This window comes from Chiloscyllium plagiosum, chromosome 22, assembly GCF_004010195.1.
Source record: "Chiloscyllium plagiosum isolate BGI_BamShark_2017 chromosome 22, ASM401019v2, whole genome shotgun sequence".
Lineage (NCBI taxonomy): Eukaryota > Metazoa > Chordata > Chondrichthyes > Orectolobiformes > Hemiscylliidae > Chiloscyllium > Chiloscyllium plagiosum.
The window spans coordinates 38,518,231-38,535,936 of NC_057731.1; the positions used below are offsets into that span (position 1 = coordinate 38,518,231).

The following is a 17,706-nucleotide window of genomic DNA, read 5'->3' on the forward strand; positions in this document are numbered from 1 at the left end:
CCTTCCTGTATCATTGGTTCCAATGTGGACAATGACCTTCTGCCGGCCCCTCTCCCCCATGAGAACATTCTGCACCCTCTCTGAGACATCCTTGATCCTGGCACCAGGGAAACAACACACCATTCTGCTTTTTCTCTGCTGGCCACAGAAAAGTCTGTCTGTACCTCTGACTACAGAATCCCCTAACACAGTTGATCTCTTGGAAGCCGATGTACCCCTCGTTGCATCGAAGCCAGTCTCCATACCAGAAACTTGGCTGTTTGTGCTATGTTCCCCTGAGAATCCATCACCCCCTACATTTTCCAAAACAGCATACCTGTTTGAAATGGGTATATCCACAAAAGACTTCTGCTCTAGTTGCCTACCTCTCTTACCCTTCCTGGAGTTAACCCATCTATGTGACTGTATCTGAGACTTTCCCCTCTTCCTATAACTGCCATCCATCACATACTGTTGCAGTTGCAAATTCCTCATTGCTTCTATTTGTCTCTCCAACCGATCCACTTGATCTGATAAGATTTGCATCCAACAGCATTTATGGCAGATATAATCCGCAGTAACCCTTAAACTCTCTTTAAACTCCCACATCTGACAAGAAGTACATATCACTGTAAAGGCCATTTTTGCTCCTTCACAATCTACAGACCCAGAAAATAACACTGTCTTATTCCTCTACAAACACTGCCACAGGTTAAATTAATAGCTATGGCTTATATTTTAAGTTTAATCAAGAGACTTATCTCCAAAAAACATATAATCACGAAAGAATCCACTGTACCCACTACTGCAGCCTTTCTCTTGGACAGACTTAAACAACAATTAACTTATCTGATTCTGTGCTGTGAACTTCGCCCAACAGTTCCTCCAAGATTAGTTCGCAACTCTATCAACAAACACATTGACTTGGATCCCATTTATCACCCTTTGAGAAAAAGAACAGGAAATAACATCAGCACAGGAAATTATAATCACAATAGGAAATGACATCACCAACCAAGGAAACCTAAACACATAAATAGAAAGCGGGTCATGCCACCAGTGCTTCATCCGAAGGCTCACTGATGATGTTACCTAGTATGGTGATGAAATATCTGAAAATGAACCTTGCAGCTCAGCGAGCAAACCTACATCCAGAACCTCAACCTGAGCTACAAATGTTCTTAAAACTCATTAACTCTTACCATTAGTGGGGTGCAAATTCAGAACTTAATATTCAAACAATGTCCTCATGAGCCAGGTCCTTAATTCATTAATTGGTCACACAAAATCTCTGTAGTTTTATCGATGATGTTAATTCTTCATCTAACCCATTGAACATTATATTTACTGAAAAGATGAAAAATCTTTCAGAAGAACTCTTCCATTGGAATTTGCTGAAGAAGCAAGAAGAAACCCTTACGAAGCAAAGAGAGGAAATGACCAAGGAAAATAATCTCTTGTATGAAACTCTGGTAAGAGTCTTTAATCCTTGCACTTGTATCTCATCTTTGTTAAAAGTTAGAATGTTATAGATTATGATAAAACAGAATTTTACTTTAGCCAGTCTCATCAGTCGGGAGAGCAGATTAAAGCATGACGTCGGCATTCACAATTGTATTTTTCCCATTCTCCTTACTGTAGTGCAGCTGTCTGTTTTGAAAAAGGTTCCCCCTGGACATGTGTGCCTGAATCTACAGGTACACATTGTCCTGCTATGTGTGTCCAGCAAACTGTTTTTGTATATTTGGTTCTCCATATACAAGTTTAGTTCGTGCCTTTAATGCAAGCTGTTGTAATTCTGTAAAACCAGAAATCCTTTCAAAGTAGAAATTCAGAAGTAGTTTACTGAGGAATGCTAAACATTGTGCACTTTCAGAAATCCAAAGGCTCACTTTATTCTTCACACCAGTTGCCTTTGTGAAAGTGGTAGTGGGCCTTCTAATTGAATGGTTGCTGTCTGTGAGGTTGGTGAATATGTTCCCACAACATGTAAAACATTCCAAAAGTTTGATCATGGTAACGAAAGCAGAAAGAGACATAACCACTTGTACTTCTCCAGAAAGCCAATTTATGGACAAACACAACTATAGGTAATCTTTTACATATTTTTATATTTATTTTCAGAGTGATTAATTAGAAACATTTACTACCTAAACCAAATCATGGCTTGTGTGAATCCATTTAAAGAGATTGAAGTGGATCTCCAGTTCAGGCCTTCTATCTGCATACAAATAAAATATAATTAAGAGATCAGATTTTCACTTTAAAATGAAGACTTTGATATATATCAAATTAAAATTTCAAAGCAAATTAATCAAGACCTCTATATTCTGTGAAAGTAGGATCCCTTGCAATCACATCTTTATAAAATTTGAGGACGCGCATCCTACCCATTTAGTTTAGGAATTCCTTTTTCTCTGCAATCAAGCCAGCAAAGACAATCTCTAATCTTTTACCACTCATTTTCATAGCATGTTTTTATCCCACAAAACATCTATGTAACATAAAATGTGTATGACATTCAATGAGCATTTGGTTGAGTGTGGCGGGTTTAAAAACAAGTATTGTGAGTTGTATATACAATGTCACCTGTATCAAGTGGGGGAGAATTATGTGTGTGCGAGTGTGCTGAGTGTTGGGATGAGGGCTTATCTATTCAGAATCATTTTTTTTAAAAACTCACCTTTTAATCAACTAGTCATGTTCAGTAAAGTTTAGCATCACTACACCTTCGGATTTGTTCCTGGGCGGGTGACTACAGCCTTATCGGGTAAAACAGAAGCTTTAATCTGCCAAAAAAGCATCTCTCTCGCGCGTGCTTTCCTTTTCTCTTCCTCTCTAACTTATGAAAAGTTAATATTTATTGAAATACAAAAGTATAAAATCCATCTTCAGAAGCATGGAGAGGATGGGTCAATCAGTGAATGAAAGACTGAGATTTTGTGTAAACAAAACCTTGCATCTTTACCAAAGAATTGGAAAGAGTCGAAAGAAAACAAATTGTTGATGTCTGTCTTTCAGACTGGTACCCTTTATTTTTCATTCGCTACCCATAATGTTTGTTAATTGTCCTGTCTCTTTGTTTGTCTCTTCATATGTGTATGGAAATTATAAAAATGTCTAAAGTTCAAATCATGCAATTATAGGCTAACAATTCATGGTTCTTTCTTACAGTCAGTAGCCATAGCAGTCCTGAGTTGATGTTCAGTCAAAGATCAAGCAAACATTCATTGGTGAGCAAGGAGGAAAACTAAAGTTATTCTGTACACCATGCAATGTGGCTTCAATAAGGGTATTTAAGGGTCACAGAATTGTATAATGAGGTTGCAGCACCTGGAATTTTGCAAAATCTGGATAATGGCAATAGTGGGAAAATTTTAAAGCCTAAGCAATCAAACAGAAGAAGAAAGTTAGACTATTAAGGTTGCAGAAGAAGGCAGAAGATTCATTAATTAAACTGCAGTAAAGACAGGAAAATGTATTAAATCTGCAGGCAGCTGGACTTATTCAGGAAAAAGCTGTAAGGCAGTAAGTATTATTAGTAGCTCTGCAGACAGCATGAATAATCATGGGGAATTTATAAAAGAGAATGGGGTTCATCATATAGATTCGCAAAAAGCAGGATTTATTCAGTAAAGATATTAAGAGAATGGAATTGTCTTTAAAGCTGCAGGGTGTGGGATTTATTTGGTAAAGTCATTAAAAAGAATGTAAATTGCTTATTTGTTTGTGGAAGGGCAGGAACAATCCATTGTACTTAATCAATAGGTGTGAGACTGGGAAAGCGCAACAGGTCAGACAGCATCCGAGGAGTCATAAAGTCAATATTTCGGGCCAAAACCCTTCATTGGGTCTGGGGAGGGTGAGGGGAGGCCAGACATATAATAGATGGAGGGGATCGGGGTTATGGGAAGGGTTGATGGGATGTTGATAGATGGATGCAGGATATTGAGGTTGGGTCAGTGGGAAGGGTCGAGCGGATAGGTGAGTAGGAAGATGGACTGGTAAGGTCAGGGACACAAGGGGGGTGGGGGCTGGAGATGGAATAAGGCCATGAGTGGAGGAATTTTGAAGCTGATGAAGTCAATATCGAGGCCGCGTCTGTTTCTAGGATGAGGCGTTCTACTCCAGGTCATCCCAGAAATCCTCTACCATAGTTTCCCCTCCTCTATAATTATGGATGCCCTCAACTGCATTTCCTCCCGCACTTATGCCCTCAACCCCCTCCTCCCAACAACAATAAGGGGACAGTCCCCTTAGCCCTACGTACCACCCCATCAACCTCCAAATCCAACACATCACCCACCAACATTTCCATCATCTACAATCAGACTCTACCACAAAAAATATATTTTCTTCCCTACCTCTGTCTGCTGTCCATAGGGACTGTTCATTCCATGATTCCCTTGTCAACTCTATACTCTCCACCAACTCCAACACACTCGGTATCTTTCCCCGCAACCGCAAGAGGTGCAACACCTGCCCTGATCTCTCCCCTCTCACCTCCATCCAAGACCCCAAAAAATCCTTCCAGATCTGGCAGAGTTTCACTTGCACTTCATTCAACCTGATCTATTGTATCCATTGCTCTTGATGTGGTCTCCTCGATATCAGGGAGACCAAATGCAGACTTGGGGACCAGTTCGCAGAGCATCTGCACTCTGTACACATCAACCAACATGACTTTCTGGTTCCCATCCATTTTAATTCTCCCTCCCACTACCCTGGTGACGTGTTCATCCTTGACTTCCTCTACTGTCAGAGTGAGCCAAACATAAACTGGAGGAACACCACCTGATATTTCGCCTGGGAATCTTACAGCCCAATGGCTTCAATATTGACTTCACCAGCTTAAAAATCCCTCGACCCCCCGGCCTTATCCCATGTTCAACCCTCCCTCTCCTCCTCGCTTCCCTGACCTGACCTTACCTGTCCATCTGCCTACTCACCTATCTGCTCCACCCTTATTACTGACCAATCACAATAGCCCCCTACCTGGATCCACCTATCACCATCCCACTTGCCCCACCCTGAAACATTGACTATCCTGCTACTCGGATGATGTCTGACCTGCTGTGCATTTCCAGTCCCACATCTATTGACTCTGACTTCCAGCATATGCAGTCCTTATTGTCTCCATTGTACTTAATCCTCCATTTTACTTGCAGAAAACAAAAATCCCTTCTTCAACTATGTTACAACATGGGGTTAAACCCCTCTGCTAACTTAAAACCAGCAACACAGAAAAGATTTATCCTGTGTAGTAATCTGTGAAAATTTGATAGGCCAAGAACTAGTTAAAGTAAAAATTAACAACTTTATTTCTTAAAGTAAACAGAGAATAATTAACTAACAACTATTTGCAACACCTTCCTCTAACCTATCTTTTACCTTCCCCTTCCCCTTCCTCTAACCTATCTTTTACAATCCCCTTCCACAATACTAGTCCGATAAAACTGCCAATTGAAATTTACAAAACAAAACTTCTTATCTCAAAACCAGGCAGCGTTCGGTTCTCCTCCATATTCCTGTCTTCTTTTCTTCTTGGGGATTCTGTTTCACGGGTTGCTGATTAATAAAAGTACCTCTAAGAGAGCTATTTTTCAGGCAGTCTTTACATGCTGGTAGCTTGGCAGTTCTTCTCTCAACTGTTCAATTTTCCCCTGTCTTATACCCCCAGAGCATCAGATTGTATCATTGGCTTTTAAGATTGTCGATCTACTCAATTTAAACTTGATTGGAGATGGGTATTTTGGGGTATAATTTAAACTGATTGGCCGAATTTAAATTTGTTTTTGTCTCTAGGCAACCAGCTAATCGAGTTGTTCGACTAAATGTTATACACTTGGCACTGCCAGGTGGTTTTTGCTAGCTTTTAACTCTCTTAAAGGTACAGTACACCCACATCTTCATAACGCCTCCCCCCTTAGGAAAAAATGAACCATTATAATAAAAAGATGACTTCATTTTTTTAAACACATTACCCGAACATATAGATAACTTTTGTATACGTTCACTTTAACTTCTTCCCATATACCTGTATATGTATAACATTAAATAAAGACAAATCTCATCTAAACTCTATCAATTAAAGCTGCGATAGCACATTTGCGATTACATTCTTCCAAACTGCAACATGTATGATTTTTAAATTAAAAGTCTGTAAATAGTGTCATATTCTTGTCTTTAAAACGTTCTAAGAATATAAGCGGATTGTGATCCGTGTACACAACCATCTCCGACACATTGTTTGTGACATACACATTAAAATGTTGTAAGGCCAGTACCAAACTCAATAGTCCCTTTTCGATTGTGGAATATTTCCTCTGATGGATGTTGATCTTCTTCAAAAAGTAAGTAATTGGCAGTTCAATCCCATCCTCATTTTCCTGTAGGAGTACAGCTCCAACTCCTATGTCATTAGCATCGATGGCGACTTTAAAAGGTTTTAAAAAGTTTGGTGTAGCTAAAACCTCATTTTTACAGAGCGCGAGGAGAGAAGGTGGAGAGAAGCGAGGTCTGCCGGGAAGGGTAAGTTTTTCCACCTAAAAAAAGCACTTACCTCGGGAGTCGGGCCTCTATTTTTGCAGAGCGGTGAGGCAAGAAGGTGGAGAAAAGCTAAGACTGCCGGGAAGGGTAAGTTTCCCACTTTTTCCTGTCCAGGAGCAGCGGGTGACACAGCGGAGGTGGAGACCGGGAGAATGCCGGGAAAGTTGGGACATAGTATATATTTGGGCAGCGGCTAAATCCGAGATACTACACATGTAGTATCTCCCTTTCCGCCCCCTCCTCTAACCAGAAGAAAAAGTCTTTAATAGGTAAGGCTTTTATTTTTTCTTTATCTCTCTTTTTCATATATTTAAGTGCACTGTTTGGTTTTAGTTAGTTGATATAAAGCTAAGCTTACAGTGGCAGGGGACCTCAGACCTGTGGCATGTACCTCTTGTTTGATGTGGGAGCTCAGGAATGTGGCTGACATCCCTGACTCTTGGACTTGTTAGAAGTGTTTCTAGCTGCAGTTCTTATTTGACCGCATGATAGCTCTGGAGCTGTGGATGGACTCACTGTGGAGCATCTGCGATGCTGAGAAGGTCGTAGTTAGCACGTTTAGTGAACCGGTCACACCACAGGTTAGAATTGCTGAGGGAGACAGTGAATGGGTGACCAAAAGGCAGAAAAAGAGTAGGAAGGCAATGCAGGTATCCCCTGCAGACATCTCCCTCCAAAACAGGTATGCAGTTTTGGATACGGTTAGGGGAAATGGCTCATCAGGGAACTGCAACAGTTGCCAAGATCATGGCACTGTGGCAGGCTTTGCTGTTCAGAATGGTGGGAAAAGACTCGTAGGGCCATAGTCATAGGGGATTCTATTGTAAGGGGAGTAGATAGGCAGTTCTGTGGCCAAACACGGGACTCCCAGATGGTATGTTGCCTCCCAGGTGCTCGGGTCAGGGATGTCACCGATCAGTTGCAGAGCATTCTAAAAGGGGAGGGTGAGCAGCCAGATGTCTTGGTGCATATAGGCACCAACGATACAAGTAAAAAATGAGATGACGTCCTGAAAGAAAAATTCAGGGAGCTGGGGAAGAGTTAAAGAGGAGGACCTCAAAGGTAGTGATCTCGGGATTACTACGAGTGCCACGTGCTAGCCAGCATGGAAATGAAAAAATAGGCAGGATGAACACGTGGCTTGAGGGATGGTGTAGGAGGGATGGGTTCAGATTTGTTGGATATTCGGACCGGTTCTAGAGAAGGTGGGACTATCACAAAATGGACGGTCTACAACTGAACCAGACTGGAGCCAATGTCCTTGGGGGAGGTTTTGCTACTGCTGTTGGGGAGGTTTTAAACTAATGTGGCAGGGGGTTGGGAACCAGAAAAGAAGACAAGTAGACAGTGAGGTGGAAATTGGAGACTGTAAGAATCATGAGGATAGCATTAATAAGGGGAAGAGTAGGCAGAGAGCAGATGAACGCAAGAGAACTGGTGGCCTGAAATGCATCTACTTTAATGCAAGGAGTAAAGTGTGTAAGGCAGATGAACGTAGGGCTTGGATTGGTGCCTGGAAGTATGACGTTATTGCAATCACAGAGACTTGGTTGAAGGAAGGGCGTGATTGGCAACTATATGTTCCAGAATATAGATGCTTCAGGCAGGACAGGGAGGGAAGTAAAAGGAGGGGGGTGGAGTCACATTGCTGATCAGGGATGATATCATGGCTGTGCTAAAGGAGGACACTATGGAGGGCTTGGGTAGTGAGGCATTATGGGTGGAGCTGAGAAATAAGAAGCGTGCAGTTACATTGTTGGGACTGTATTACAGGCCTCCCAACAGTGAGTGTGATATAGAAGAACAAATAGGTAAACAGATTATGGAAAGATGTAGAGGCAATAGGGTAGTGGTGATGGGAGATTTTAATTTTCCCAACATTGACTGGGATACACTTAATGTCAGAGGTCTTGATTGGGTAGAATTTTGAAGAAGCGTCCAGAAGAGTTTTCTATATGTCAGTATGTCAATAGTCCGATGAGGGAAGGGGCTATATTGGACCTGGTATTGGGGAATGAGCCAGGACAGGTTGTAGGAGTTGCGGTGGGGGATTTCTTTGGGAACAGTGACCATAATTCTGTAAGTTTTAGAATACTCGTAGACAAAGGTGAGAGTGGTCCTAAGGGAAGAGTACTAAACTGGGTCAAGGCCAATTATATCAAAATTAAGCAGAAGCTGGGAAATGTGAATTGGACACAGCTATTTGAAGGGAAGTCCACATTTGATATGTGGGAGGCTTTCAAAGATAGGTTAAAGATAGTGTAGGATAGGCATGTCCCATTGAAGGCAAAGGATAGGAAAGGCAGAATTCATGAACTGTGGATGACAGGAGAAATCGTACAACTAGCCAAGAGGAAAAGGGAAGCATACATAAGGTCCAGACAGCTAAGAACAGAATGGGCCCTGGAGGAATATCGGAAGAGTAGAACCAGTCGTCAATGAGGAATCAAGCGGGCTAAAAGGGGTCATGAAATAGCTTTAGTGAGCAGAATTAAGGAGAATCCCGAAGCATTTTATTCTTATATAAGAAGCAAGAGGGTAACTAGAGAAAGGATTGGTCCACTAAAGGATAATGAAGGAAGAAAGTGTCTCGAACTTGAGAGAATGTATGAGATTCTGAATGATTACTTTGCATCAGTGATCACTAAGGAAATGAACATAATGAATATTGAGATTAGAGATGGAAGTTTGATTCATCTGGATCATGTTGACATAATTAGGGAAGATGTGTTGGGTAGGCTAGCGGTTATTAAGGTAGACAAATCTCCAGGACCAGATGGGATCTATCCCAGGTTGCTGAGGGATGCAAGAGAGGAAATAGCTGGGGCCCTGACAAATATTTTTGAGGCATCCTTAAACACAGGTGAGGTGCCGGAAGACTGGAGGCTTGTCATCCACAGTTATCTCCCTGTTCAAGAAGGTAGTAGGGATATTCCGGGTAACTACAGACCAATGAGCCTGATATCAGTGGTGGGAATGTTGCTGGAGAAGGTACTGAAGGATAGAATCTATTTATATTTAGAAAAGAATGGGCTTATCAGTGATAGGCAACGTGGTTTTGTACAGGGGAGATCGTGTCTTACCAACTTAATACTGTTCTTTGAGGAAGTGATCAAGTTGATAGATGGAGGAAGGGCTGTTGATGTCATATACATGGACTTTAGTTTGATAATGTTCCCCATGGTAAACTAATAGAGAAAGTGAAGTCACATGGTGTGCAGGGTGTTTTAGCTAGGTGGATAAAGAACTGGTTGAGCAACAGGAGACAGAGAGTAGTAGTTGAAGGGAGTTTCTCGAATGGAGAAAGGTGATCAGTGGTGTTCCACAAGGATCAGTGCTGGGGCCACTGTTGTTTGTGATATACATAAACAATCTGGAGGAGGGCACTGCTGGTATGATCAGCAAGTTTGCGGATGACACGAAGATTAGTGGAGTAGCAGAAAGCATAAGGGACTGTCAAAGAATACAGGAGAATATAGATAGACTGGAGAGTTGGGCGGAAAAGTGGCAGATGGAGTTCAATCCAGACAAATGTGAGGTGATGTATTTAGGCAAGTCTAATTCTAGAGCGAATTATAAAATGAAAGGAAGAGCCCTGGGAAAAGCAGAGAGATCTTGTCCATTGTACCCTGAAGGTTGCTGCATAAATGGATAGAGTGGTCAAGAAGGCATATGGTATGCTTGCCTTCATCAGACAGGGTATTGAGTATAAGAGCTGGCTGTTCATGTTAAAATTGTATAAGACTTTGGTTCGGCTGCATTTAGAATACTGTGTACAGTACTGGTCGCCACATTTCCAAAAGAATGTGGATGCTTTGGAGAGGGTGCAGAGAAGGTTTACGAGGATGTTGCCTGGTATGGAAGGTGTTAGCTATGAAGAGAGGTTGCGTAGGTTAGGTTTGTTTCCATTAGAAAAAAGGAGATTGAGGGGGGACCTGATTGAGGTTTACAAAATCATGAAGGGTATAGACGGTGGATAGAGATACGCTTTTTCCCAAGGTGAGGGATTCAATAATGAGAAATCATGCTTTCAAGGTGAGAAGTGAAAAGTTTAAGGGGAATACACGTGGCAAGTACTTTACACAGAGGGTGGTGGGTGTCTGGAACATGTTGCCAGCAGAGGTGGTAGAGGCAGGCACGGTAGATTCATTTAAGATGCGTCTGGACAGATGCATGAGTAGGTGGGGAGCAGAGCTGAGTCCTAATAATCGAAGCACCTCTTTCTTCGAGGTTTGTCGTGGGAATTTCTCGATGACCTTTTTCTTTGCATTCCGTGGGGTCAACCTTCTGTGACCGATGTTATGTCCCAAGAACGTCACCTCTGCTTTCGTGAATTCAGTTTTATTTACGTTTATCACCAATTTTGCTTCTCGTAGTCGTTGAAAGAACTCTGCCAACTGTACCATGTGATCTTTCCAAGAATTACTAAAAATCACTACGTCGTCTAAATAGACTGCATAGTTTGTTAACCCAGCCAGAACTCTGTTCATGAGTCTTTGGAATGTGGTAGGTTCGCTCTTCATTCCAAAGGACATCACTTTAAACTGATATAGCCCATTTGGTGTTTCAAACACAGAAATCTCTTGCACCGTCCCTGATAAAGGTACTTGCCAGTAACCACGCATTAAGTCCAACTTGGTGTTGTAACTGGCTTGTCCGACTTTCTCGATACAGTCCTTCAATCTAGGAATTGTATATGTGTCCGATTTTGTAATGGCGTTGACCTTCTGATAATCTACACAGGATCATTGAGTCCCATTTGGTTTGGGAACTAAGACAATCGGCGAACTCCACTTGCTTTGGTTTGATTTGATGATGTTCGCGTGGAGCATGGGCACCACCTCCATCTGGACCTGTCTGCCTTTGAAAAGCTTAAGTCGATATGTGTGTTGTTTTATCAGAGCAGTATTCCCTATGTCTACTTCATGTACAATAGCAGTAGTCCTCCCCATCTGATTCTTACATATGTCCTTATACTGCAGTAACAACTCTTTCAACTGTGTTCTCTGCTCCTGAGACAGTTAGCTTACTAACCCATCCCACTCCTCAAGGACTTCTTCGTTTTTTAATCTGTTTAATCTATCAAAATCCACATCCTCTGGATTTGATTCCTCACCCTGTGGGGCAGTAGCTAACATCTGTTTCTCCAGTTCTTTCTCTCTAGTATAATACGGTTTCAACATGTTCACGAGACATACCCGATACTTTTTATTTTCTATCTGGCATTTTTACTTGATAGTTCACCTGAATCAACTTTTTCTCAATTTGAACGGGACCACCAAACCTGGCTTTGAAGGGATCTCCTATCACTGGTAACAATATTAACACATCATCCCCTTGGGAAAATGTCTGAGTTTCAGAGCTTTTATCTGCCACCTGTTTCATTCTATATTGTGCCTCCTTTAGGTGCTGTTTAGCTAACTCACTTACTCTAGTTAATCGCTCCTTCACCTCCGATACATAATCCAAGTATGAGATCTCCGACTTTGGTCCTGTCAATTTTTCTTTAATTAATTTCAAAGGGCCTCTCACTTCATGACCAAATATTTACTCAAAGGGAGCGAACTGAGTAGATTTGTTTGGGGCATCTCTAATGGCCAACAAAATGAATAGGGTTCCTTTATCCCAATCATTCAGGTAGTCCTGACAGTATGCTGTCAACATGGTCTTCAAGGTCTGATGCCACCTTTCTAATACTCCCTGGGATTCAGGATGATATACACTGGATTTAAAGTGCTGTATACCTAACCTATCCATAACCTCCTTAAACAGCCTCGCAATAAAATTTGACCCGAATGAATCTCTCTGGGTAGCCCATACCATGTGAAGGAAGCTACTAACACCTCTACTATCCTTTTTGCTTTGATACTCTATAATGGAATTGCCTCCAGAAATCTGGTAGACACATCCATTATGGTTAACAAGTACTGGTTCCCACTTTTAGTTCTTGGGAAGGGACCGACACAATCAATTATACCCGCGTGAAAGGTTCTTCAAATACGGGAATTGGCAACAAAGATACTGGTCTTATTACCGCCTGTGGCTTACCTACCATTTGGCATGTATGACACATACGGCAAAGGTTAACCACATCCTTGTGTATTCCAGGCCAATAAAAATGTTTTTGTATCTTAGCCTGAGTCTTTCGTACCCCTAGGTGACCTCCCACAGGTAGTTCATGTGCTACCCGTAACACCTCCTGTCTGTGTGCTACCGACAACACAATCTGGTGCACTTCAGCCCATTTCTCCTCTGCACTAACCTGCTGTGGTCTCCATTTCCGTCTTAGGATTCTATCTTTCAGATAATGACCTCTGGAATATTCTCTGCCTACTTTTCAGAGTACACATCCACATATATATATATATCTTTTATTGTCTTGTCTTGCTGCTGCAAGTCTCTTAGCCTTTCAGGAGTAAACACTTCTGTCTGACCCTCTGCCTGTTCAGGACTTTCCTGCAGGAGAAAGTGAGGTCTGCAGATGCTGGAGATCAAAGTTGAAACTTTATTGCTGGAACAGCACAGCAGGTAAGGCAGCATCCAGGGAACAGGACTTTCCTGCACCATTACGTCAAGCAGGGTATCCATTAACTGAACCTCAACTCTTTCATCTTTCTCTTTACTTTTTGCTTCATGCAGTGACTTATGATAGTGGGATCTGATTACCACACAGTCTGGAAAAATACCGGGATATTTCTGTTTTAACTCCTCAGTTTCTTGGTCTTCCTTAGGCTTCCCCACAACAAGGGGTGCCACTACCACCTTGGATCCTGCTAAATCATTCCCAAGAAAAAACTGAACTCCTGGAACTGACACTCTGTCAATCACTCCCACTATAACTTCCTGTCTTAAGTTGGCACTCCAACCTGATCTTACATAGGGGAACATTAAATTTCTGTCCATCTATCCCACAAAATTGCCACACTCTCAGGTATCAGATCAGAAAGAGTACATATTCACTCATCCCTTACTATCAGTGACTGGTTAGATCCTGAATCTCTCAAAATTATAACTTCTTATCCTTCTCGCCCTGTTCTTTCTGAGCAAGTTTTACCCACAGAGGCGAATTATTGTAGCGATCTGGTACTAACTCTATACCCAGCCCTGGCCAGGCTGTGCATGCACCTGCAGCTCCTCGGCTCTTCTTGGAGTCTCCTCTACTACCTTCACTAACGCCACTCGCTTAGCTTCTTTTACCACATATTTTCCCACAGCGCCTTTCTTTAATGACCAGCACTGTGTCTTTACGTGTCCCACCTTCTGGCAGTGAAGACACCTTTTCCTAGTGCTCTTCTGAAACCACTGGCATTATAATTTTCTGTGTTCCACTCCATTACAGTGAAAACACCTGAAACCTTTCACCTCCTGTCCACCCTCTTGGACTTCTTTAATCTGTGGTAATATCTTACCAGTGCATTCGACTCTTGGTTTTGTAGTGTAGGATCTCCCTTTCTATCCCTCACAAGATGAAATTCTGGCCGGAAACTTGTCCTGCTACCCTTCTCTTTTCTGAACTTTCTGTTCCTCTACATGAATTCTTACCATCTCTGGAAGTGAGTTTTTAAACTCCTCCAGCAGAATAATCTCTCTTAGAACCTCAAAGGTCCTATCTATTTTCAAAGCATGCACTCATTGATCAAAATAACTATGTTTAATTCTTTCAAACTCAACATAAGTCTGTCCTGGTTCCTTCTTTGTGTTTCTGAACTGCTGTCTATATGCCTCTGGTACTAGCTCATAAGCACTTAAAATAGCCTCTTTAACCTCTTCATAATCCCTTGACACCTCATCTGACAACGCGAGGCAAATACCTCACTAGCCTTGCCTACCAGTTTAGTCTGAACTAGCATTACCCATAAATCCTTGATCCACTCCACCTGCCTAGCCAATTTTTCAAATGAAATAAAGAAGGTTTCAACAGCTTTCTCATCGAAATGCGGCGTTTTTGACATATTTAAATATATTAATACCTTCTCTAAAATTTTAATTTGCATTCTGTTAACTTGACTTTGCTGAAGAAGTCACAACTTCTCAAGTTCAAATTCTCTTTCTTTTTGTCTCTCCCTTTCTTCTCTCTCTTTGCTCAGCTAAGAACCTTCTCTCTCCTTTGTTTATCTTCTCACTCCATTTTCCTCAATTGTAATTTAAGTTTTTTTACCTCCTGCACTTGTCTTTTTCCCTGACACACCTAAGTGTTTGAGTAACCCCTTTACAATTTCAGCTTTACTTTTATCCTTGGTTAAACTCAAATCTAACTTAATTGCTAATTCTAAAAGTATGGCCTTTTCCTTTTCTAAACTTTCTTGGCAAATTTGAGAATCATCTTCAAATCTCTGAACCACTTCAGCAATTTTAAGAGCCATTTCTCTTACTTTTAATTTAATCAACCACATGTCACCGAAATTAAACAAATTGTCTCACCTACGTTAACCTGCACATGTTTAAATCTGCTGGGATTTTTTTGTACCCCCAGATCTATTAAAATCTGTCTAAACCAGTTCAAATCACGGACCTGAGCCCCCAGACTGTTATGACATGGGGTAAACCCCTCTGCTAATTTAAAACCAGCAACATAGAAAAGATTTATCCCATGTGGTAATCTGTGAAAGTTCAATAGGCCAAGAACTAGTTAAAGTAAAAATACAAACTTTATTTCTTAAAGTATAACAGAGAATAATTAACTACAACTATTTACAACTCCTTCCTCTAACCTATCTTTTACCTTCCCCTTCCACAATACTAGTCCAATAAAACTCCCAATTAAAATTTACAAAACAAAACTCTCAAAAATATCAAAAGCAGGTACCTTTCGGTTCTCCTCTATATTCCTGCCATCTTTTCTTCTTGGGGATTCTGCTTCACATGTTACTGATTGATAAAGGTATCTTTTAGAGAGCTATTTTTCAGGCAGTCTTTACATGCTGGTAGCTTGGCAATTCTCCTCTCAATTGTTTAATTTTCTCCAGTCTTATACCCCCCAGTGCATCGGATTGTGTCATTGGCTTTTAAGATTATCAATGTACTCAGTTCAAACTTGATTGGAGGTGGCAATTATGGTGTATAATTTAAACTGATTGGCTGAATTCAAATTTGTTTTTGTCTCCAGTCAACCAACTAATCGGGTTGTTCGACCAAATGTTACATTATATTTTTTGTTCAGAACACTTAGTGCTGTCAGATGGTTTTTGCTAGCTTTTAACTCTCTTAAAGGTACAGTACACCCACATCTTCACAACAACTAACAGTAGGCAGGAATCCTTCATTTTCTTGTTGCTATATTGCAAAATTAATTCCTTCAAAGCAAAGTGAGGTGGCAGCATGGAACACCCTCTTCCATATAGCTGTTTCTTGGACCAACAGCGTCAAAGCTGCTTGAGCTGCCAGAGGATGTGGTGGGGGCTGGTATAATTGCAACATTTAAGAGGCAGTTGGATGGGTATATGAACAGGAAGGGTTTGGAGGGATATGGGCCGGGTGCTTATAGGTGGGACTAGATTGGGTTTGGATATCTGGTCGGCATGGACGGGTTGGACCGAAGGGTCTGTTTTCCTGCTGTATACCTCTATGACTCTATGACTGCTTTCAGTGAATAACCAGACTGCCAATACCAAATCAAACCAGAGAAAAGTTGAACTGGGAGAACTGGCCACTCCCACTTTGTTGTACAAGTGTTTTTTTTTAAACTTGAAAACCTTTTTTCCTGAGGGAGTATCTGTTAGCCATAATCAAATTGGTCTAAAAACCCATTGAAACCTAGACATTTTAGAGCCTATGTCTTTATGACATCCTGAAAAAAAACAAGGACAACATAACCTTGCTAAAGGCTAGCATCACACCTCTCCACTTAAAAAAAAAATAAATATCCAAAGATGGCTTCATTTTAAAATCCCTTAATCCTAAATTGTTAGTACACTACAATACCCATATACATTACAGTGACAATGATCATGCAAACGCGTACTACTACATTTTGTTTAGCCTGTTTTACTTCTGCCACCAAATGCCTCCATTTCTCATGTAATTCTTGACAATGCGTTGGCAATCATGTTTTCTTGTTCTGCCACATGCACAGTTTCCAAATTGAATGATTGTAACAACAACAAGCTCCATCTAAACAGTCGAGCGTCTTGTCCTTAAATGTCTCCACAAACTTCAATGGGTTATGATCAGTGTATATGATTACCTCAGATGTGTTACTGGTTACATAAACATTGAAATGTTGTAACACCAACACCAAGCTCCAAGTCTCCTTCTCAACTGTTGAATATTTCTGCTGATAAATTTTCAATTTCCTGGAAAAATTCCGATAGATCTTTCTATTTTCTCAACATCTTCTTGGAAGAGCACAGCACCAATATCCACATCATTTGCATCAATAACCATTTTGAGTGGCTTTGCATAATTAGGTGTGACTAATACTGGGGCATTGGTTAGCACAGTTTTCAGGCTGTTGCATGCCTTCTAACAGTCCACTGTCGACTGAAACATATTGCCTTTCCTTCGCAATTCAATGAGTGGAGCAGCCGCACTGTTAACATTTGGCACTAATATTTGATAAGATCCACTCAAACCCAGGATTCATAGGTAAAACCATCCGCCATGACCAGGGCCTCCAAGCCCTCCGTTTCTTCCTCTCCCGACGTCCCCAACAGTACCCTTCCACCGACACTCTCGTTCGTTTGGCCAAACTGGTCCTCACCCTGAACAATTTCTCCTTCGAATCCTCCCACTCCCTCCAGTATAAAGGGGTAGCCATGGGCACCCGAATGGACCCCAGCTATGCCTGTCTCTTTGTTGACTACGTAGAACAGTCCATCTTCTGTAATTACACTAGCACCACTCCCCACCTCTTCCTCCGCTACATTGATGACTGCATTGGCGCTACCTCGTGCTCCCGCGAGGAGGTTGAGCAATTCATCAACTTCATCAACACATTCCACCCTGACCTTAAATTTACCTGGACCATCTCTGACACCTCCCTCCCCGTCCTGGACCTCTCCATCTCCATTAATGACGACCAACTTGACACCTTTTTTACAAACCCATTGACTCCCATAGCTACCTGGATTACACCTCTTCCCACCCTACCTCCTTCAAAAATCCCACCCCGTATTCCCAATTCCTCCGCCTTCGTCGTATCTGCTCCCAGGAGGACCAGTTCCACCACAGAACACACCA

General features: G+C 41.6%; 1 protein-coding gene across 1 annotated transcript in view; it reads left to right on the forward strand.

The window, feature by feature from the left end:
- Positions 1-1,334: 1,334 nt before the first annotated feature.
- The window catches only part of ccdc172 (coiled-coil domain containing 172), a 60,946-nt gene continuing 44,574 nt past the window's right edge, over positions 1,335-17,706 (forward strand). Inside the window, exon 1 of the mRNA XM_043713166.1 lies at positions 1,335-1,451. Within this exon, the coding sequence (XP_043569101.1) occupies positions 1,335-1,451 (117 nt within the window). The remainder of the gene's footprint in view (positions 1,452-17,706) is intronic.